This window comes from Rattus rattus, chromosome 1, assembly GCF_011064425.1.
Source record: "Rattus rattus isolate New Zealand chromosome 1, Rrattus_CSIRO_v1, whole genome shotgun sequence".
Taxonomy (NCBI): domain Eukaryota; kingdom Metazoa; phylum Chordata; class Mammalia; order Rodentia; family Muridae; genus Rattus; species Rattus rattus.
The window spans coordinates 181,522,207-181,546,201 of record NC_046154.1 but is presented as its reverse complement, the minus strand read 5'-3'; the positions used below and the strand labels follow the sequence as shown (position 1 = coordinate 181,546,201).

The following is a 23,995-nucleotide window of genomic DNA, read 5'->3' as shown; positions in this document are numbered from 1 at the left end:
GCTGTTCAGCAACCTGTGACCCATCCCTGTCTAAATATACATTACCACTCAGAGAAAAATATACATTACCACTCAGAAAAAAATACATTACCACCCAGAAAAAAAAGTACCTTAAGACCCTGAATCTCAGTCTTGTCAGGAATTTTGCATCGAACTTCAGTTCTCTTCTTTGTTTTTAAAGGGCAGTCATTAGGTATTTTATATTCTGTCATGAGGCAGAGAAACCATCCTGAATGTAGAAGTCAATGGGAGTTTCCTGGGTTTCTGACATGATTTAGCAAGTAGGTAATATTATCAGCATCAATAGTTGCAAACAGTTTTAATATCTTATTTTCAGAAAAAAAAATGAACACAAATGCCCTCCATGTCACCTTTCTCATTCCAAACTCTGAAAACCATCAGTTTTTTCCTCTCATTGTTATTTCCTCAGAACCACAGCAGTGTTCCTTGGCTGCCATTTTCTTATCTTATCTTCCTCAAATGTGGGGAGAAGACTATTAAAATTTCCAGGGAGCGTCCTCTTCCTGTGCCTTCTCCCTGTATCTCCAATAATCCTTTATTTGGGAATATTTGAATACTTTGTTTGAAAAATAAAATTTGTATATTTACTGTGTACAACATACTACTTTAAAACATTTCTTTCTAGTAGAATTGATAAATTAAGTTTATTGTGAAATTCAGTAACAAGTGTATTTACTGTCATAAGAATGGTTAAAATTCTCTCAGATGTTTAATACATTTTACTTGCTAGAATCACCATATAATTAAATTCTTGAACTTATTCCATATTTCCCAATTACAATTCTTAAACTAAATGTAACTGTGAGATAGATATTTGTGTGTTAATAATTCTTGTGTAATAAGAAATCCCATAAAAATTTACTGTGTATAGTTGTTATGTTCATGTGATATTGGAATACCATGACCTTGATTTTGTCTCCTAAGAATAATGTGTGTTGCTGTCTGGCCTACTAGCAGTGACTAGTGGCTTAGTCTTGCATTTTTCAGTAGTCATTCAATAAGCAAGGCACACTGAACTTGTGTAAGTGGCAAAAACTGTTAGCATTTTCTCAGAATATAGCCACTCTACCTTTCAAAGGGATTGGCTATTTTACAGCCTTCTAAATGCTATTAAGTGTCCTGGTGATCCTTGTTCATAAAGAATCACAGATTACTCTAAGATACAGCAGATAAGATAAACCAATTACATAAAATTCAGATAATTATGCCTTAAATGTGCACCATTCATGTAATTAATAAAACTTTATTGAATAAAGAATCGACTTGGGAATTGTATAAGTGGAACAAACATGATTCAGGATGAAGAGAAAGGTCTTACACAGTAAAACTTTTACACTTGACATATAAATTAACTCTTTTTCTGCCTGAAGAATTGTTTTGGTGTATAATTGCATCAGAAAGGACATACTATACATGTTTTTAAACCAGGAATATAAATTTCTCCTTTCTGTAAAAATAAAACTTGTAAGATTATTGAAAGTAAAAGTTAAAGCAAACCCTAGCTTATATGCAATACTTAAGGAAAACTGATTCTAATTTATTAAAATATTGTGGTCTTTATAACAGTGTTTAATAGAAAATGTGATTTGCACCACAATAGGCTTAATGCTGATTTTTCTCGGTTACTTCTAGACAGCGGAGAGTCAGTAATGAACTCAGAACAGGGTTCACCTCATTTTTAGAGCAATCACTGATCAGCTCCTCCCTTAACCCAAGTGTGTGGATCAAGCGTTTCATAATGAATGCCTTAGCCAGAGGTGCAGCCTCTCACTGAAGAATGTAACATTTTCCTATACACAAAAGACCTCATGGACTTTGTGTACATTTCTGCAAATGGTACAGTGTAAAGGAACCATGGTAAAGGTTTGCAAGGAAGACGTTGTCCGTTCTAATGTTATTACTCATGCAGGATGCCTTGGAGAAAGACTGGCCAGCCTTAGATTCCACCGGCTTCCCTTCACAAACACTGCCTCTCTCCAAGCAGCTGCCCTGGCCAAAGGTAACATGTCATGGAAACTTCTGAGTGCTCGCTCTCGTCTGGCTTCTGAAGGTTCTGCTATGCCGTGGTGATTAATAATACAATTTATTAGCTTGAAAAACATGATTAGTTCTAGAAGCCTTTGACTTCCTCCTCATCCCCAGATGTAATTTTTCATGTAGCCTTTCTTTCATTTACTCTCTATTTTTTCTTTACTTTGGATTTCTTTCAATGCTTTATTTCACAGTAGCCAGGAAAAAAAAATAATGATGTGTCTCAGCTGCATATTTGGCAGCAGACGAAAATCACTGGCTGACAGTTCTTTAAAAATGCAGAAATGCACACGGAGAGGGGCAGCTGAGGATCCTCAGCCAGAGGTCAAGGGACCACAATATCTGTTATTTATTTGATAATCTTTGAAGTTTTCGTTTTCCGAGATTTCTAAAGATCTTTGCAATTAATCACTTTGTATATGTGAGCTATACCAAAAAAGCAAACTATTCCCCATGTAACAAAAGCATATTGAGGCATGTTCCAGAAATTTCATTTTATTATCAGTTTAATTTTGTAATGAGTTTCCCTTTTAAGATGGCTCAGGCTGACCCAAGTGAGATACCAATACAAATGCTGGAATTGTTCCATTTCCTTTACATTTCTGTATGCTTTTAACATAAGAACACTCGGACTTTGAGACACGATGAAACTTCACCCCCGGTACCAGCTCATCCAGCTCAAGCATGGCTTTGCAATGAGAGAGAAAATCTGTTGTCGTCAGAGCACACGCAGTTCAGTAGCAGGTAAGCTAAGTTGCTCAGTTAAATCGGCACTGACTTAGAAATGGCAAAGACAAAAGTACACATCCCTTATGGAAGGAGAATAGCCATAAAAATCTATGTGCATTGATTTGATTAAAAGATGAAGAATGTGTAATGTTAAAGTATGAAAATTCTAATGTGAAAAATGTGTGCGTTAGATGCATTAAAGCAATGCAAAACTCACCTTTCGGTGAAATAATGCAATAATTGTGCAAACGGATCTTCATGACCTGACAGGTAGAGAGAGGCACTAGAATAAAAGTCCCAGGACCCCAGTCCTTTCAGCAAAAGGATTGAAATATGCTCCATGTAATTGAAATGTAAACATTTTAAATTAATGGCAGACTTTTATTACTTTTCAAGATAAAACTCCTCTGTAGCTTAAATAGATTTTATTTCCAAGTTTGAGACAATAACAGCTTGTAGTTTTTAAAGGGGCGGATGCACTTCTGGTGATTCTGTTAAAAACATGCACTTCTGTTAGCAGATCAGAAAGTGGAACTTTATCCTGGACACCTGAATCAAAATCAAGTAGGAAGAGTTTACTGCAATCTGAAAAAGAGGAAAAAATTTCAGAAGAATGGTAAGTCCTCTATTTTGCACTAAAGAAATAAGAATTTGAAGGACTACTGGATATCACAGACAGATATTTTGGGGGATCCAAGTAGTCATTAGTCTTTACTAAACCTACCTTTGAAATAAGTTAATAATTGGAATTGTAGATATATTGTATGCAATACACTTCAAATATGTACCTTTACATGTATATCTATGTCCAAATATACTTTAGATATTTTCACTGTATCTTTTTAATAGGGGCTTTAAGGATATCTCTACAGCTCAGCAAATGCTAAAGAGAGCAAAGAAAATGAAATCAAGGAAACTAAGGAAAAAATTAGGTAAGTCATGTCCTTTGAGCGGCAGTAGTTGTGATATAGACTATAAAATTTTTAAATCATGTTTTCTATGTTGTATTTAATATAAACAGAAATTAATGCACAGGAAATTATATCTAAGCTAATAACTACAAAATCCTCGATTTTCAAAGAAAATTATACAATCACACTTAATGCTATATTTTGCTCTTTTATTTTTAAAAATAATCCCTGCTTTACATACATGGGCAGTGACTTTTCTCTGTGCTGTGTGCTCTGTCAGCTTTGTTATAATTTGTGTCTGGGCTGGAAGGTACATCATGGAATGTTGATTAAAAAACCATCCGCTGAGTGTGCTCCTTTCTTTGTGCACTCTTAAATGACCTGGCTAGTCAGTAAACTAAATACATCAGTTTAGTGGATTTTAACTGTAGATGTTCACACATGAAAACACACACACACACACACACACACACACACACACACACACACAATTGATTTCTCTCATGACTTTGAAAAATTTGGTAAAAATTGGAAAGCATAATTTTTTATCCGGTTGTGATAGTATTCTTTCTTTGGTCTCTTCTCATTTACATATACATGCGAAATGCAGAGATATGAGGCAAAAAATAGCAAATGGTTATGATTTTATATTTGTTCAAAACTTTAAATTTATCTACACATTACATTTACCTTCAATCTTTATAATCTCATGAGTTTATGAGCTTAATATAAGGCACCTGACTCTTCTAATGAGCAGTTTTGTTACAAGTAATCAAGAAAAAATGTATATGTGTAGCTCAGAAATTACCTGTTTCTTTGAATGTTTATTAAATTCTGACATATATGCATATATAGTTTAAAATCTGAATTAAAATAACAGAAATACATTTTAATACATAAAATACATTTCATATCAGTCAGTAGCCTTTGATAAATTCATGGTAATTTATTTTTAAATTTTTAAACATTTTTAAACATTTTAATTTCCATGTTGCATCCTCTTGAGATAACTGTAATTTTGTATACTGATTGTCAGATACAAACATTGAACATTTAAACATTTTAAAATAAATTTAAGTACAGTGCTTTCCCCTTGTCTATGTCTGCTCTCAACTCATTTTATAAATCCCTATGAAGGTTATCTACTGGGAACCAAACTACTGGCTACTTCAGAGAAATCGTAACTCAAAACTAAGGGAATCTCGAAGCTCAGTCTGGGTATGCGGAATACAATACAATAAAAAAAGTTGTTCAATAACTTCTTCATTCCTATAGTTTGTTTTTCCATCCTTCTACATAAATCTCAAAAGGAGCTGTTTTAAGAATAATAGAAAAAAATACATGGAACCCCTGAGCCAAGTTCAAAGGCAAAATAGGTTGAGAACTGACCCAGTCACAATTCCGCACCTATTTTGCTAGGTTTTCTTTAAAAAGAAATAACACCATGTTTGCAGTCTCCTTCCCTGGTGAGAACTGAGGAAAAGTTTATGTCGGTAAAATGCTTATATGATTCTGCCACTGGGGATGTCTTTTTCCTGCTGTTGTCATGGAAACCTTATTTAAGGAAAGTCTGATAAAGTTTGATCAGCCAATTAAATGTTTCACCGCAAAGGATTCACCAAGCAGTATTGGCATAGTTGTAAAGTTTCCTTTCTTGGTGTATAATGTTGTTTTGAATTTGGGGTTACACCTATATATAATTACGTAAAAAAGTTTCTTTTTATCAGTCACAAGGGGGCATGATAGGGTCAAAAATGAGAAGGGAAAACCCACAGTGAAACATGTGACTCCATTTTTAACTTAATGTTTTGGCGGTGCTGAATAAGCATTAAGTTATTAGGAAAAGTCCTAGGTGACAGTTGTGACTTTCAAAGTGTAGACCATCAGCTGGCCACATAGTGCCAATCAACTCTTTACCACAGAGGGAAATTTTAAATCTCTTTGTCACATGTTTGTTGCCTTTTTAAAAAAATCAATATATTAAAGACACAAAATCAATGACTTCAAAATCTGAATAAAAGAGTCTAATAAAGAATTTAACAACGACCCTTTTATGGTTCTCATTGCTTTCCCCTGTACCCTCCTGACAGTTGACAGATCAGTTGGAATAAGTGAAGGTTAAAAATGAAAAGGAATAAAAAGGAAAAAAAAAGAGGCCCCCTTGAATGAATTTATTTATATTTTATTTTATTTTATCTTCTATTAATTTTATGGTGCTTAAACTATTTTCATCTCAGAGTAAATTATTTAATGCTAATTTGCTCAGGTTGTGATTAGATTTCTTTTAGAGATTAAAGTTTAATCTAACCGCTGTTGCCTTTCCAGTTTTCATGATACTGGTGATGTCATTAATTTACTTGAAAATGACCATGATTGAAAGTTTTAGCCACTAATATTCAAAAACAATATTTAAATATTTACTTAACTATCCACATTCTGCTAAACCTGAAAATGCCTACTAGGAGAGTTTAAATACTAATGGGAATACTAAGCTCATCTTATAAGGAAAGTCTGCAAACATGAAAATTTGGAGCCATGAGAGGGCAGCATTGTCCTCAGAAGTGCAGCAAGATTTGCTAGTTCTGCAGGCCGAGGGCCTTGGGATGGGCCAGGATCTGTTAATTAAATGGAGTTGATGCTATTCTGCGTTCTAACAAAGCTGGGAGCCTCAAGGAAGCCTAGCATTCACACAGAGTATGGGAGCATTAAATACGGCGGTCATGGCTGGTCAGGAAAAAGAGCTTCATATTTTCTGTTCGTAGGTTTTATATATTTTTATAAGCCAAGGAATATGAATTGAAAATATGTATTTAAGGTGAAAATGAAAACATGGCAGGGGCAGAACGTCCACTGATTGGAGATAATAGAGGGTGAAGGAGTAGATCGCCAAGAGAGGGGGAAAAAAAACTGCTGGAGAAACTGGTTAATCAGGAAGCAGAGTTGAGGAGCTACAATGGTTGCAAAGCCTGGGGAAAAGCCCGTTCCTGTTCCTGATGAAATCTGCTGGTATAACAGGCTGGCTGCTTTAAAGAGCAGCAGGACCCAGTGTCCTGCCTAGCTGACAGTACAGGCCTCCGAAGCAGTCTGGTTTGTTTGGTCTTATTTCTTTGTTACAAAGTGTTATTTAAGTAGAGAAAGCTAAAGAGAAGCTGAAGGGGGAAGAAGGAGAAGATGGTGGAGGAATCGCTTGGCATTCTTGACAGGAAGTCTAAGATTTCTGTGATGTTGTCATGGTTTACACAGTTGACGTTTGGATCTAGATCGTTGCTGTTTTACCTAGTAAGTAATTTTCCCCCTTGTCATTGATATCAGCTAGAAACAGTAGTAACTAGTCCCATTTTGTGTGGTTTCTGTCTGTTCTGCTGCCCTCCACACAAAAGATATTTCAGAACTTGGTTACCAGAATTCGAGTTATCAGACTCTGAGGGAAGTTTAAGATTCAGGACTGCCACGAAGAACACCATATGTAAGGTGAGAGGCCCAAGTCTATTGAAAACATGCAGGGTCAATAACCTGAGGGTAGCAAGCATATTTGGAAGTAAGACTAGATGAGCTGGCTGGGGAAAGGGAGTGGGTGGCTGGTTTTGATGCCTCACCCTCTTCAGAAGCTCTCAGTGGAGGGATTTGGATGCCTAGAAGCTGGCAAAATATAAGGGTAGAAAGTGTAGAATGCAGACATAATAGATGTTTCTCTGTATACATCGAATTTATGCTTGTTGAATTTAAGCTTTTGTAATTAAAATAAGGTGAAGTAAAAACAGGTTAATATTTTTAAAGGAAGGGTGAGACAGAAGGATAAAAATGGTTCATTGGCTTTTTAGTTCCTGAAAGTATCACGTATATGATTCTTCGTCACTGGGTATTTGCTGGCTTTATTTTCAATAAAAATGGTTTAAGCCGCTTTGCATTATTAAGTCATATTCAAGAAGTAAGAAATGTAGAATGTTTTAACACACTCATCTAGTGCATTTTAAGGGGATCACGAGTTGTGGGAAAAGAGCTTCCAAAAATAGCTAATGAATTTTTAAATGAGAGAGATTAAGAATGATCAATAATGACAAAACCTCAGCAAAGCGAAATTTACTTAAGATTTATTTTATTTACCTCAAAAATTCTAGAAATAATAAGAATTTCAGTCAAACACTATTCTGTTGTGCTTCCAAAAACAATAATGGAATTCACTCTGAATCGTAAAGCAGTTGAGCCTCTTTACCTATTTCACATTAAATTCCACAATCCACTAACTTATCTGGCACCTAACTCAATATTAAAGTTATTAATAAACATTTAAAATTATATATTTATGGCTTTGTGGGTCTTTGGTAAATTTTAGATTCATATTTGGGAAGTTAAATTTAAATTAGTACTTGTATATGCAAACAAATATTGGTGCTAATGTGGTTCAAGAGAGCCAGGGTCCACACCAAACCAAACTTAGCAGTTTTCCATGTGATGCTGGCCTTAGAGGCATGATGGATACAAGAAATTCTGCATTTTCACTCCATGGTCTCATACTAAGAACGTGACAAAGGAGTTCCTGTATGAAGACCCAATAAAGGGAAAAGACTATGGTGTGATTGTATTAGCATGAATCCTAGACTCCGAAGGATGTTCTAAGATGTTGGCTGTGGAATGTCTGTTATAAGGACTGTATATAGGGAGTAGAGCCATCCAAAGACAGAAGTATGTTGCAGGAAGCATAGCTGCAGGGAAATAGCCACCTAGTCCTTTGAAATGAAAGTATTGGACATTAGACATGAAGCTGTAGGTTTGGTGTTTGCCTTGCTGGGATCCAGTCTTGCTTTAAGTCTAATATGACTTTGCTATGTTCCCATTCCTCCTTTTTGGAATGGTAATGAATACATACATACATATATATATGTATGTATATATATATTGAGAGCGAGAGAGAGAGCAAGAGCGAGAGAGAGAGAGAGAGAGAGAGAGAGAGAGAGAGAGAGAGAGAGAGAGAGAGAGGGAGAGAGAGAATATGGTGGAAGTATGTGATTAGTGTTTTTTATTTTACAAAAGGTTGTACTTAAGAGATTATCTGAGGGCTGGAGAGATGGCTCAATGGTTAATAGCACTCCAGGGGTCCTGAGTTCAATTCCCAGCAACCACATGGTGGCTCACAACCATCTATAATGGAATCTGATGCCCTCTTCTGGTGTGTCTGAAGACAGCTACAGTGTGCTCATATAAATAAAATAAATAAATCTTTTTTTAAAAAAGAGAGATTATCTGAGTCAGCAGAAGAGACCTTCAACTTTCAATCACTGTTAGTACTGTAAAAGCCTGTGAAAATATTTGAAGTTGAGTTTATTAATTTCAAATTATGTTCTAGACGTAAGACCATGGCCAGCGAGCTGATTATAGTAGTTTGAATTAGAGACTGTCCCCATAGTCTCAGGCATTCGAACACTTGCTCCCCAGTTGGTTACAGTTTGGAGAGGTTTAGGAGGTAAGAACACTTGTCAGAAGGGACGGTTTTACTATGGGGAGGGCAACACCCATATAGAAGGAGAAGGGGAGGGGTTAGGGGTCTGATGGACAGGAAACCAGGAAAGGGAATAACATTTGAAATGTAAATAAGAAATACCCAATTTAATAAAAATGGAAGAAAAAATCTTGCCTCTTTGAGTTTGCTTCTGCCATTTGTGCATTTGGTTCAAGATGTGAGCTCCCAGCACCCTGGTCTCAGAGCGAGGCTGCTGTTTCTTGCCATGACTCTACTTTGCACCAATGAACTCTTATCCCTCAGGAACCATAAGCTAAAACAAACCCTGTCTTTCTTAAGTTGCTTTTGGTCTTGGTGTTTTATTACAGCAATATAAAAGTAGCTCACACAGTTGTTCAGTATGAGCAACCTTTGTCTCATTCTCAGGAAGCCCTAGTTCAGCCACCAGCAGCTCACAAAATTGGGCATATCTGTGCATGGCTGAAATCCACACAGAAGGTAGAGGCAGGTAGGTTGATGTTAACAACTATCCAAAAAGTTTGAGTCCATGCTATGCTATATGAGACCCTGTCATTAAACAATACACAATAACTACATTTAATGATATTTTTGTGTGAGAAGAATGGCATTAAGATAGTGATAAAAACTGAGTCTTTACATAGGGTTGTGAAATTATACCTTCTCAAATTGACTTATACATTTTGAGATATCGCTAGATATGTGAATGGCTTATAGGACATTTGCTACCTGAGCGATGGCACGTCTGCACACTTATTAGTGCTAATTCCTAGTGAATTTTTGTAAAAAAATAAACAAAAACATAACCTCGAAATGATCATAATACTTTAAGGCAGAAAAGAGCCAAGCGTTGACTGATAACTTCAGTGTCGTGTCGTAAACACACAAATGAGCCTCAGTGGGGCTCAGTTACTGTTGGAACACTACTACAGAGTACCAGGAGCTCGTCACAGAGCACCCTTCTACAGACGCTCTTCTTTCTCCTCTCAGTGTACAGTCAGAAACTGGAAAACCGCTAAAGAATACAGGGCCAAATCCTATTTATCCATTCCATAAAACCATTATTTATTAATAAGAAATTATAAAGCCCTATATTCACAATGGCTCACTTTGCAATATTCTAGCTAGATTAATACAATTTGTAACATTAAAATACAGCAAGAGTTTATATAACTTCCTTGCTACATAAATTATTTAGTACAGTGGAGAAAACACTTTGTATGTAGAATTACTTTTTTCTATTATCTGTTTCCTTGATATCATGCTTCTATCTCTTATATGTGCTCTCTGTGTAGTTTAGTGAGGAATATTGACTATATTATCTTCCCATAAATAGCATGACTCCCAAATAAGAAAATGCTACCTGAAAATGTATAGTCATTCAAATTTTCACAGTATTATTAATATTTCTGTCATTATACTAAATGAGAACTATACATTTGATCTTCTAACTAAGATTACTTTATATTATCAAATTTAAACAGGTATCTTGTTACACAGAGCTCCATAGAGTGTTTATAATGAATTATAAATGTATGTAGTAAAAACATAAAGAAAACATATGGTGGTATTAGAGAAGGAGTAACATAGAGGTGGTCTTTTTATCTCTCTTCCCCTAGAACCGTCTGTGCGACTAGCATTATTCAAAAAGAACAAAAATAAACTTTCGGTTACCAAGTCATCAAAGAAATCACAGCTCAGAAGAGACAGTTACTTTGCAGGTAAGGTTTAATGAAAGACACAGAAAGGTAAAGGTCTGTAAGGATAGGAAAAAGTATTATTAATATATTTTCAGTCCTTGTAAGACATACAGTGCACACATGAAAGTTATATATGCTAACTAGCTTTGAATAAAAATTAAATATATATATCAAACTAAAAGCCCTGTTTACCATCAAATATATTACTCTGTTTTTTCATTTGTGTTATCTAGATTTTAAGTGCCCTTTACTTTTTGCATAAATATGCCAGTAATATTACTTCATCAGTCACTTTAAAGTTGATATAAAATTTTTACAGGTGCAAATTATATTTGCTTGAACTAATGAGGTTTTTCACATGCTAAAAAGACACTCTGATATGCTTAGGTTTAGTATGTTCAAATTTATTAAACAGTACAAATATACTCTATTATTTAAAATCCATTCTCTCAAACTACACAAATCTGTTATTAACAGGCAAGACAATATAGATATATCCTCCAGTTTCTATGTAGTCAATAGGGAAAGGTTTCTCTAACTTTTAGAACTGAGGGCTCCCATATCTAATGGGTTACATTTCTGATTTCAGCATTCAGAAGACTGGTAGGCTTGTATTATTAATCAGAACACAATGTGACTTACCAGTTTCCTACCTCTTTGTAGACCTAACATTTTTACAGTTTATTCTACCAGTACTCTCCAATAATCATTTATAATGGGCAAAAGGCATATATTTTTGAATGGAAAGTAACTATTGACTTCTCTATCTTTCACATAAGAGATCTTAAAACACACACATCATTAATAACATGATTTAGAGGGGGATTGTTGTGATTTGCATTTCTTTAAGATTTGGAAGTGACTATAGAGAGACATATTAAAAGGGTATGTCAGAAAACATGACATCTCGAATTTTCTTGTAAGTTTGTAACAATAAACACATAAACAATAATACACATACATGAGTTTATTGCATGTATAGATTATGGCAAGTGTATAGGTATATGGTATGTGTATTCATTCTCTTGTTTTAATATTTACAATTTTTTCATGATAAGGCAACTTCAAGTTGTGCCCATTAAGGATATCAACTCAATATTGGGACTTGAGGGACAAGTCAGCCGTTAAGCATAGTGACTGCCCTGGATTCAAGTCCCAGCATATACTGGGACACTTACAATTATCTGTAACTCCAAATATATTCAAAATCCTCTTCTGTCCTCCTCAAGCACCAGCCACACATGTGATACACAGACATACATGCAAGCAAAAACATCTATATACCTAAAATTAAAAATTATAAAACTTCAAATATTAAGGAATATTTTAATAGAAATAAATTGTATTTCCTAAATAAAGTAAACCTGGACTTTCAAACAGCTTTCTTGTTATAATGTTAACTTTACTAGAACACTGTTCTTAGAAGTAAATAGTAGCAATTGTGATGAAATTGCTCATCAACTGCATGGGTAACCTTTTCCTGTTAAATAGACACACCTTTACTAGAGAAGAGAAATACTTAGAAGAAAGAGGCATTTAATTTACATGGCTTGTATATTTAGAAAGAAAAACTCTATGCAAAACTGTTCTTGTGTATTATTCTCCCATAATACTACATGTGAACAACCTGTTATTTAGACTATGAACTAATATAAGATGGGCAAAGAAATGTTCACATTGGAGACAGGGAATGTACGAAAGAACACCGAGTGCACATAAATTTTATCAGCAAAGTTGTTTTTAATATTGTTTTTAGTTTTTTTCTCTCTCATGTGAAATGTTTGTTTTGATGTTTTATGTGTTTTTGCAATCCAAGATATTTGCAACTTCCTTCATTATTTTGAGTGAATATTATATACATATAGAGTTTCTAATTAGTGGATAATAAACTTTTGTGGTTATTTTAAGGCTTTTGATTTTAAGGAATCAACTGGACAATAATAGTTCTACATGAAAGACATTCATTTAACTTACATTTAGTAAAGGAATTTACCGTTACTATATTAACTTTGTATTACCTTGTTAAGAAGAGGTAAAGATAAAATGCTGCTTGTTGTTGCATTGAGTCCCATAATGTCTTAAGAGCTGCTCTGAACTCAGCGTGCTCCTAAGTGCATATTCACTAATTCAGAAGATAGCTTAATTTAGCAGGCTGACCAACTGCAGCTGCATAGTCACGGATGCGTTCTTAAACCAAGCCTTCTGAGATAAAGCTTGTTTGTGACAGAGTATACAGGGTTATAAAATAGAATAGTATACTGTTTATATATACATAGTTATAGATTTTATAATATATAGTATAAAACTATAATTCAATTAATTTTAGTGTTGCATAACCAACATTACCTCTTGATTTTAGAACATTAGAACTTATTTTCTCTTAAGAAAAAAATGAAATAAAATTAAAAGTAGGAATTTGAGCCCCTGTCCAATGAGAGAAATCAAAATTAAATTTGCTATAAGTCAGATTAAGTAACTCCATGTGGAATAGTATCTCAGAACTATGGTACGCCAGCATTGTTTTATAATTTTCTGATTTTCCTCAAATTAGATCATAGTACTATTTGAGTATTGATTCTATAATTCTAATTTATTTTATATTAACACTCTATGAGTTATAGAAAAACATTCTTTTTCAATTTTACAGTCATGACCATGTATAATGTCATGAGTTTTGTAAATTGTATTAAATGCTTTGATTATTACTATGGACTCCTTTCTAGATTTCAATAGATAAATGAAGATATTCAAATGAAAATTATGGTTACACCTATGGAATATTGGATATGGAATAAATTTTAATAAATAGTACAAGGCTAAAAACCCTAGCTTTCATCAATCCATGTTTATAAAATACCTATTTATTTAGTTTGACATGTACATGACATGTAAAATACATCTTTACCTTAAGCCTCATAAAGGCTAAGTTTGGACCACATCTGTACCCAAGGTAACCAAAAGTGTAGGTGATGTGTCATCAATCATTTGGTTCTTCCTCTAGGACTGAAGGCCTACAGACTGTTTAACAGACTGTAGATTTATTACGACCTGTTTGTTTGCACAATTGACTGTTCTCTTAGCCTACTTTTGTTATCACAGATAATTCTTTCTTGGGTTTACTATCTTATCTTGCCTAGAAAGTCTCTGAAGATACATTTTGTTTTCTTTCCTTTTAAGTGAATTAGTAAGAGTCCTGAAATTACTCTTCAAAGTTTGTCACTGACCTAAGAGGAAGCAGTGTGGTCATCATATAAGTATACATGCCACAATTTGTCTAACACAGTTTAAATCACTTTTAAGAGTAGCTATTTCAACTATTTTCTTTAATTAATTTATATAATACAAAAGATATTTTCAGATTCGATTATTAAAAAATAGTATATAGATGGTTGTGTCACTACTATCCTTGATATTCCCTGTTGTAAGTTATTTTATTCTTTTTAATATTATATTCATTGATAAAACATGATTTTATAAAATTGAGAAACAATGTTACTTTGCATATGTATACCATGTAATATATATGCAGCTAACTATAATGTATGTTAATTACTCTCCAACCTGTAATTTTTAGAATAAACATTTATGCCCTTAACTATTCTGAAGCAGATACTGGATCACTTCTTTCTATGGTGGCTTTGATATCTGGTAGATCTCATCGCCCATTTTTCTTGTCTTGGTAGCCTTTGATCAGTAGCTTCTCTTTCCCTTCACTCTCAATACCTTAAGTTCTGGTAACTATGATTCTACTATGATCATGAGATCAACATCACTAGATACTATATTTGTGCTACATGATGTTCCCTTTGTCTTGTTTATGCTATATTATTTTACTTACACTGATTTCCTTTAACTTCATTCACGTTGTCACAAATAATGGGTTTTCTTTTAACCTATTTAACTGACCAATATTGTTTTTTGTAAATATGACATAGTTTTTATCATTCACATTTTGATATGCACTGTTATTTACATATCTTGGTGACTATGAATGATCTTGCATCAATAATACAGATTTGCAGATAAGTCTAGTATACTGTCTTCATTTCCTTTAAATAATTGCTAAGTAGTGAGATTGCTATATCAAATAGTATTTCTACTTTTAGTTTTGTGAGGAGTTTCTATAGTGTTTTAAACAGTAGATTGTATTGATTTATATTCATCTAACTGTGTATATTGTTCCATTTCCTCCACATTATGGCTTTTTATCTTCTGCGTTTGTGATGATAGCCATCTAACTAAAGTAGATACTTCATCCTTGTTTTCATTGTCCTCAATGCTAATGATTCCACTCATTTCCTCATTTACATGTTTGTCATTTGTATGTCATATTTTTAGCTAGCTAGATGATTATTTGATGGTAAGAATACTAGGTAAATGGTAAATATGAGTAGTTAGAATAATAGATAAATGGTATAAAGATATCTAGATTGATAGATATTATAGATTGATAGATACATAGAGAGGGAGGTAGGTAGAAAGATAGATAGATAGATAGATAGATAGATAGATAGATAGATAGATAGATAGATAGATAGATAGATAGATAAACACTTTAAATATCTGCCTTTAAATCATGTCTTAGAGTTTTCTCCCTGTTTTCTTTTAGTGGTCTAGTTCCAATTTATTTAAAGCATTATCCATTCCTTGTTATATATTCCTTGGACTCGTGCAAAAATGACACTAACCATAAATGTGTGGGTTTGTTTCTGAGTTTTCTGTCATGTCATTGGCCCCTGTGTCTGTCTCCATGCCAACATTCTGCTGTTTCAATGACAATTGCTTTCTAATAAGTTTTGGAATCTGAGAATTTGATGCCTTAAGCTTCACTCTCTAAGCTCATGATAGCTTTAGCATTTTGTGGTTCTGTGCAAATTTAATAATTTTATTATATTTCTGTGGAAAAAAACCTTGAAATTTTGAAAGAATGACTTTGAATCTGTCCAAAAGTTTTGTATGAAGATGTTAGCAATAAATAACTTATAGCCTGTTAGCTTGGAATAGCTTTCCATTTTCCAAACCTGCCCTCAGTTGGCTGTGTTTCTAATGTGTTCGATATTCTTCAGTATAGAGGTTTTATTAATTCTGTAACTAAATTTGTATAGAAAGATTTTATTGTTGCTTTGTAAGTATGTCATTGATTTCATTTTAACATGCTCTTTGGTTGATGGTTTAGGCTTTGTGAGGCCTCATGGTCCAGGTTACTTGACTCTGTAGGTCTTCTTGTGGTATCCTTGACCCCTCTGGCTTCCTAAGTCCTATCCATGAGACTTCCAAAGACTCCTTAAGTTCTGCCTGATGTTTGGCTGTGGTTCTCCTCATCTGTTTCCACACACTGCTGGATGGAGCCTCTAAGGATACAGTTGTGCTAGGCTCCTGTCTGCAAGCATAGTAGAGTATTATTAAGAGTGTCAGAGGTTGGCTGTCTCCCATGGGATAGGTTTCAGGTTGAGGCAGTCATTGGTTGACTGTTGCCTCAGTCTCATTTCCAACTTTATCCCTGTGCATCTTGTAAGCAATACAAATTTTAGGTTGAAGGTTTCTGGGTGGGTTGATGGCCCCTTCCTTCCACTGGCAGTCCTGCCTGGCAACAGGCAGTGGCCATTGAGTCTATATCCCTTGCTGGTAGGAGTCTCACCTAGGGTCAATCCCATAGAATGCCTTTTACATCTTTTTCTTGCCTATTTTCTCTAGTTAGAATTGTTAGCACACTATAGTCAGAACAGTCATTTTTATTCTATTATTTTAAAGGAAAGGTTCTGAAATTTTCACCATGGAGAGTAAATATCCTTCATTTTGTTAATATTCCATGTCATATTTATTAAGTTTCGTGTGTCAAAACATTCATGCATCACAGAGATAAATGACATTTTTTTCATAACAGTTTGAATCTAAACTTTAACATTTACTAGCTCTGTGGTCCTAACAACAGCAAACAGATGTTAATTTATTATTTTGTTTAACTTTTATTACATATTTAGTATTATTTTAATTAAAGATTCTTTTGCTAATTTTAATTGTGTGTGTATTTGTGTTTGTGTGTGCATGTGTGTATGTGTATGTGTACATGTACATGTGTGTGTATGTGTATGTTTGTGTTTGTGTGTGTGTGTGTGTGTGTGTGTGTGTGTGTGTGCGTGTGTACTGGGAACTGAACTACAGTTGGTCTTTTAAAATATTCTTTACCACTGAGTCGTTAATTACATTCATAGAATTGGTTTATACATAGTTTGGTGAATACTGACACTATGATCCTATATACTGCTTGTGAAGTACACAAATACCTAATATAATTATGTTACATAGTAAGTGGTCAAAAATTAATTATTGACATTAATAAATTTTAAGGTAATAGCTTTTTATTAAATTTTGCACTTCTTTTTTCTTTTCCTTTATTGGATATTTTCTTTATTTACAATTCAAATGTTATCCCCTTTCCAAGTTTCCCCTCCAGAAGCCCCATGACATCCCCCTCCCCTTGTTTCTATGGGGGTGCTCCCCTACCTATCCACCCACTCCCTCCTACCTCCCTGTCCTGGCAATCCCCTACACTGGGGCTTCAAGCCTTCACAAGACCAATGGCCTCTCCAATTGATATCCATCAAGGTCATCCACTGCTCCATATGCAGCCAAAGCCATGGATTGCTCCATGTGTAATCTTTGGTTGGTGGTTTGGTCTCTGGGAGCTCTGGGGTATCTGGTTGGTTGATATTTGTATTTCTTACTAAGCACTATAAGGCTAATTTCTTTAAGGGACACATGTATTATAACTTATCCAAAGTCAAATATATAGTATCATACATGTTTAGGAAGTAAGAACCTTAAGAAGGGACCTAAATTCTTCATGAAACCAAAGATAGAGAAATGAAAGCATAATGTAAATTTTGAAGAACAAGATTTTAGAGTAATTCTGAAATGTTAAACAAAAACTGAGGGAAATATAAAGACTAAATATTGGATAATCCAGATCTCTAGGAGACCCATGGAGAACTTCATTTTTAATTCCTATATACTTGTTGGCATCAACATAAATGAGAAAGTAGATTTCTGCCTTCATAGCAACTAGTGTTGTTGTTTATGCTATAGTTAGCTTAGGTTCTCCCAGAGCCCTAATAATACAGATAAGGATGCTTGCAGCTAACCGTTGGACTGAGCACAGGGACCCCAATGGAGTTGTTAAAAGAAGAGGCTGAAAGAGCTTAAGGGGTTTGTAGCCCTATAGGAAGAACAACAATGTCAACCAAACAGACCCCCCCACACACAGCTCCCAGGGAATAAATCACCAACCAATGAGTACACATGGAGGAACCCATGACTCCAGCCAGATATGTAGCAGAGGATGGCATTGTCTGGCATCAATAGGAGGGAAAGCCCTTGGTCCTGTGAAGGCTCGTTTCCCCAATGTAGGGGAATGCCAGGGCATTGAGGTGGGAGTGGGTGGGTAGGAATGGGAGCATCCCCATAGAAGCATGGAAGAAGGGGGAAAGGGTTACCATTTGAAATGCAAATACATAAAATATCCAAGAAAAATAAAATTTAAAAAAAATTATGATTCTACATTATTGAGAAACAAACTACTTGACTCTGGTTTCATGATAATTAATGGAAATATTTGACTTCACATCCATTCATTTTTAGATACTTAGCAACCGTCTTACCGCCCCAAAGTGAACAGTGTATTTTTAACTCATTCATGCTCATTTATATTTATACATAAATGAAATTCCTCGCTTACTCTCATCTACTGAACTAAATTGGCTGCCTCAAAAGCTAGAGCAAATTTAGAATTCTGGGATTAGCCAGAGGGTAAAATTGAAGCCAGGAAAAAAAATGGGTCCAGCCTGACAACTTTCTCAGGAAGATAATTTTAAACCTCAGTTCTTTATTCCCTGGAACAATTTTACTTGATTTTAAAGTGAAGTTTTCTTAAATCCCAGTATGGTGCTGTCATCACAAACATGAACCCTATTTGTCTTCTTGTAAAATAGAAGATTTACAGATACCATATGTTCCTATATGTCATAAATGCTTAAATATTTTGTATTAAATTTTCAAGTAATGAAAACTCTTGAAAAACTTTAATTTCTATAATTTTTACTTCAGAGCAATGTAATCAAACCATCTTCTTTTGTGGTATTTTTTGCTTTATGATTACAAGCATTTTCTCCTGCTTTCTCTATTTTAATGACAGGTTGAAGCACAAAATCATATTATCCAGACTGTTTTAGGGTAGGTCTTGTGTTTCCATAACTGTATATATTATACTTGCTAATGGTGTGCAGTGTTTATGTATTAAGAGGTAACAGAGATTTACTAACATTTAGACTAGCATTTAGCTACAGGGAATGCGCGAGAAAGAAAACCTAAAGATATCCTGCTATAAGATGCCTGCAGTCTTATTTCTGTGGAGAAAATCACATTAATGATCAGAACAGACAAGGGTAGGAAGATTTATAAAATGTGGTATAGGTTTTTCAGTAGCTTGATTTCCTACAATTACTGTGATTTGAATTATTACATTTGTACCACATTGTGAATATCTTATATCATCTCTATATCTCCTGATGTTATTGTAGTGCCTAGGCTACAGAGCCATGAAAAAAAATGTATACCACTTACTGGATTTGAGCTGGCTTCCTTTGTGTATAAAAGACAAGAAAAATGTACCTTCACTTGCAACACTGAATGACACTGCTAAATGTGTCTGTAATGTACTTTAATTTAAAAATGTATGTTGAGGAAATAGAATTATGAAAAGGTAAATGTTCAGTAAGTGCTTTTCTGAGTAAGTAAAAAAACACAGACCCCTGACCTTACATAATTTCAAATAGAGATGACATTAAAGATCCTCATGCCTTTAAATATGTGGCTTCGATTGTCATAATGGATGGATGGTTGTCTTTGTACAACCCTGAAATCCTTTCACTTAACTTCTTTTTGTTTATTCTTCTCTCACATATTAAATTTCAATTGCAGTTTCTACTCCCTCTTCTCTCCTCAGACTGCCTCCATCACACATGTCTCCCCTCTCTCCCAGATCCACCTTCAAGCCCCCTACTGCGACTTTTCCCCCATTCTGTAGGCTGTCATTTTGTCCTATTGATGGTGTTTTTTGTTTTACATAAGTGTTTCAGTTTCATGAGGTCTCATTTATTAATTGTTGATCTTAGTGCCTGTGCTATAGGTATTCTGTTCAGGAAGTTGTCTCCTGTGCCAATAAGTTCAAGACCATCCCCCATTTTTTGGTCTATCAGAAAAAGTCTTGGATCCACTCGGACTTGAGTTTTGTACAGGGTACTAGATATGGATCTAGTTGTGTTCTACATGCAAACATCTAGTTAGACCAGTGCTACTTGTTGGAAATGCTCCCTTTTTTCCATTGTATATTTCAGGCTTTATCAAAAATCAGGTGTCCATAAGTATGCAGATTTACATATTTGATTCAGTTGATTAGCGTGTCTGTTTTTATGACCCACCTACCCATACATACCCTCCTGCCTTGCCCCTCTGGCATTCCCCTGCAGTGGGACATGGGGCCTTCACAGAACCAAGGGGCTTTCCCCCATTGATGTCCTATATGGCCATCCTCTGCTATTTATACAGCTGGAGCCAAGGGTTGGTCCATGTGTACTCTTAGGTTGGTGGTTTAGTCCCTGGGAGCTCTGGAGTATATAGTTGGTTGATATTGTTGTTCTTATGTGGTTGCAAACCCCTTCAACTCCTTCAGTCCTTTCTCTAACTCCTCCATTAGGGACCCAGTTCTCAGAGCAATGGTTGGCTGCAAGCATCCACCTCTGTATTTGCCAGGCTCTGGCAAAGCCTCTCAGGAGACAGCTTCTCAGGCTCCTATCAGCAAGCACTGCTTGGCATCTATAACAGGGTGTGGGTTTGGTGGCGGTATGTGAGATGGATTCCCTGGGCGAGGCAGTCTCTGGATGACCTTTGCTTCAGTCTATGCTCCAAACTTTGCCTCCATATTTTCTCTTGTGATTGCTCCACTGTCTAAGAAAGACTGAAGCATCCACACTTTTGTCTTCCTTATTTTTGAGATTCACGTGATCTGCAAATTGTATCTTGGGTATTCTGAGCTTTAGGGCTAATATCCACTTATCAGTGAGTGCATTTTGTGACTGGGTTACCTCACTCAGAGTAATATTTTCTAGTTACATCCATTTGCCTAAGAATTTCATAATGTCATTGTGTTTAATAACTAAGTAGCACGTCAATGTGTAAATATACCACATTTTCTGTATCCATTCCTCTGTTGAAGGACATCTTGGTTGTTTCTAGCTTCTGACTATTTTAATTAAGGATGCTATGAATAGTGGGGCATGTGTCTTTTTTTATATGTTGGAGCATCTTTTGGGTATATGCCCAAGAGAGGTATAGCTGGGTCCTCAGGTAGTTCAATGTCCAATTTTCTGAGGAGTCACCAGACTGATTTCCAGAGCAGTTGTACCAGCTTGCAATCCCACCAAAAATGGAGGACAGTTCCTCTTTCTCCACATCCTTTCCAGCATTTACTATCATGTGAGTTTTTTATCTTGCCCACTCTGACTGGTGTGAGGTGAAATCTCAGGGTTCTATTGATTTGCATTTCCCTGATGATTAAGGATGTTGAGCATTTCTTTAGGTGCTTTGCGGCCATTCTATATTCCTCAGTTGAGAATTCTTTGTTTAGTTCTGTGCCCCATTTTTAATAGGGTTATTTGATTCTCTGGAGTCTAACTTCTTGGGTTCTTTGTATATAATAGATATTAGCCCTCTATCAGATGTAGGATTGGTAGAGATCTTTTCCCAATCTGTTGGTTGCCATTTTATCCTAAGGACAGTGTCCTTTGCCTTACAGAAGCTTTGCAGTTTTATGAGGGCCCATTTGTTGATTATTTTTCTTAGAACATAAGAAAAATGTATCATTGGTGTTCTGTTGAGGAAATTTCCCCTTGCCCATGTGTTTGAGTCTCTTTCCCACTTTTTCTTCTATTAGTTTGAGTGTATCTGGTTTTACGTGAAGGTCCTTGATCCACTTGGACTTGAGCTTTGTACAAGTTGTTAAGGATGGATTGATTTGCATTCTTCTACATGCTGCCCATCAGTTGAACCAGCACCATTTGTTGAAAATGCTATCTTTTTTCCCACTGGATGGTTTTAGCTCCTTTGTCAAAGATAAAGTGACCATAGGTGTGTGGGTTCATTTCTGGGTCTTCAATTCTATTCCACTGGTCTATCTGCCTGTCTCTGTGCCAATACCATGCAGTTTTTATCACTACTGCTCTGTAATACTGCTTGAGGTCAGAGATGTTGATTTCCCCCAGAATTTCTTTAATTGCTGAGAATAGTTTTTGCTGTGACTGGGATTGTTTGAATGACAATTGTGCCCCATAGGGTCAGCTATTTTGATACTCTTCTGTTGATAATATATGAAGAGGTTGTAAAATCTTTGGGAGACGGAGCCTTTCTGGAGGAAGCATGTCACAGAGCGTGGTTAGTGTTTATACTCACACCCTACTTACTGCTTGCTATCTGTTTCATGATTGCATTTGATGATGATAGCTTTTAGCCTCCTCAACCAGCCAACATGCGTGCAGCTTGTTTCTGTACTTCCCCGCAATGATGGACTCTTAGCACTCTAGAACCCCAAGCAAACTAAATTCTTACATTGCTTTGGTTTGTGTGGTTTTCCCATGACATCAGAATACTATCTAATACTATAACCTAACCAAACACAAATTACATCCTCAGAGAGCTTGCTCTAAACACCATTATACTGACAAGGCTTCAATGGAGAGATTTTATGTGGATACAGATTTAGCTCAAGACACTTTGTTTACTGATCAGACAACTGAGTATAATAGAATTCTTAGAGAGTTTTATGTTTTAGGATCCATCCTACTATTAACATCAGGGATTTCTAGGACTCAGGAGGGTCATATTAAATGGAAGTTTTCTAACAGTAGTCCTTACTCTTGTGTGTGTGTGTGTGTGAGTGTGTGTGTGTGTGTGTGTGTGTGTGTGTATGTGTCTGCGTGAGTCCATGTGTGTGTCTGTATGTCTCTGTGAGTGGTGCAGGCAAAACTCAAACAATAAAACAAATCACGCACCATAAACATAAAGAAAATAATGTCATAATCAATTACCATACTAGGTGAAAAACTTGAAAATACCATGAATAGTTTCATAGATATGAAGTAAGATTTTGTCCCTAAATTAACTTGAGATGCCTCAATCACAAAGAGAATTCAGATAAAGAAAAATATATCACTTGAAATAAAAAGTCATATCGTAAAATTATTGTATAGAAAATAGTTACAGAAGTTAGCCTTTAAGACATTTCAGAAAACATCTTAAAACAAAATAAAAAATAAACCTTATAGCAAATATATGAAGTAGCACCACAGGCCAAGAGGTTCCGGCTTGAAAAGCTATCAGGAATCAAGAAGCATCGACAGTGATGACAGTGAATTAATGAAACGCTACAATCGGCAAAACCATTAGGAACATTCCCCTGCTTGTACTATACCAGTTTCAGATGACAGGGATTTGTTCTGTGTCAGGATAAAGAATACAAACAAATTCCTCCTTTTGGCACATCTTGGAAAGGTGTCATAAAACTGTGTGAAAGAACCGTAATTATGTGATGTACTTGAAATCATAAGGTAGTACATGCTAATCTCCACTTATCGTTGAGCACATCCCATGTGGGTTTTTTGTGATTGAGTTGTGTGACTCAGGATATTTTCTCATTGGTCCTGCCATGCTGGACCCCCCACTGCAGGGGAATATCAGGGCAGGGAGGCGGGAAGGGGTGGGTGGATGGGTGGGGGAACACCCTCATAGAAGTAGGGGATGGGGGATGAGATAAGGGGTTTATGGATGGGAAACCAGGAAAGAGTATAACATGTGAAAAGTAAATAAAAAATATCTAATTTTTAAAAAAAGATAGTACATACATTGTTTTACATGAAAGTGCTATAGTGAAATTGTGTGTATGTGTGTGTGTGTTTGTGTGTGTGTGAGTGTGTGTGGTGTGTGTATAAATTATAGAAGATTTACTTTTGTAGCTAAGAATTTGGAGATCTACAATTCAAAGAATGTGAAAATTATACATGTCAATATAAAAAAATAAT

General features: G+C 35.3%; 1 protein-coding gene across 1 annotated transcript in view; it reads left to right on the top strand.

Annotated features, from left to right (window-relative positions):
• LOC116913914 (leucine-rich repeat and IQ domain-containing protein 1-like) overlaps positions 1–23,995 on the top strand; it is a 141,474-nt gene that overhangs the window by 26,056 nt on the left and 91,423 nt on the right. Inside the window, exons 4-8 of the mRNA XM_032918212.1 lie at positions 1,931–2,020; positions 2,675–2,796; positions 3,302–3,397; positions 3,631–3,713; positions 10,788–10,889. Of these exons, the coding sequence (XP_032774103.1) occupies positions 1,931–2,020; positions 2,675–2,796; positions 3,302–3,397; positions 3,631–3,713; positions 10,788–10,889 (493 nt within the window). The remainder of the gene's footprint in view (positions 1–1,930; positions 2,021–2,674; positions 2,797–3,301; positions 3,398–3,630; positions 3,714–10,787; positions 10,890–23,995) is intronic.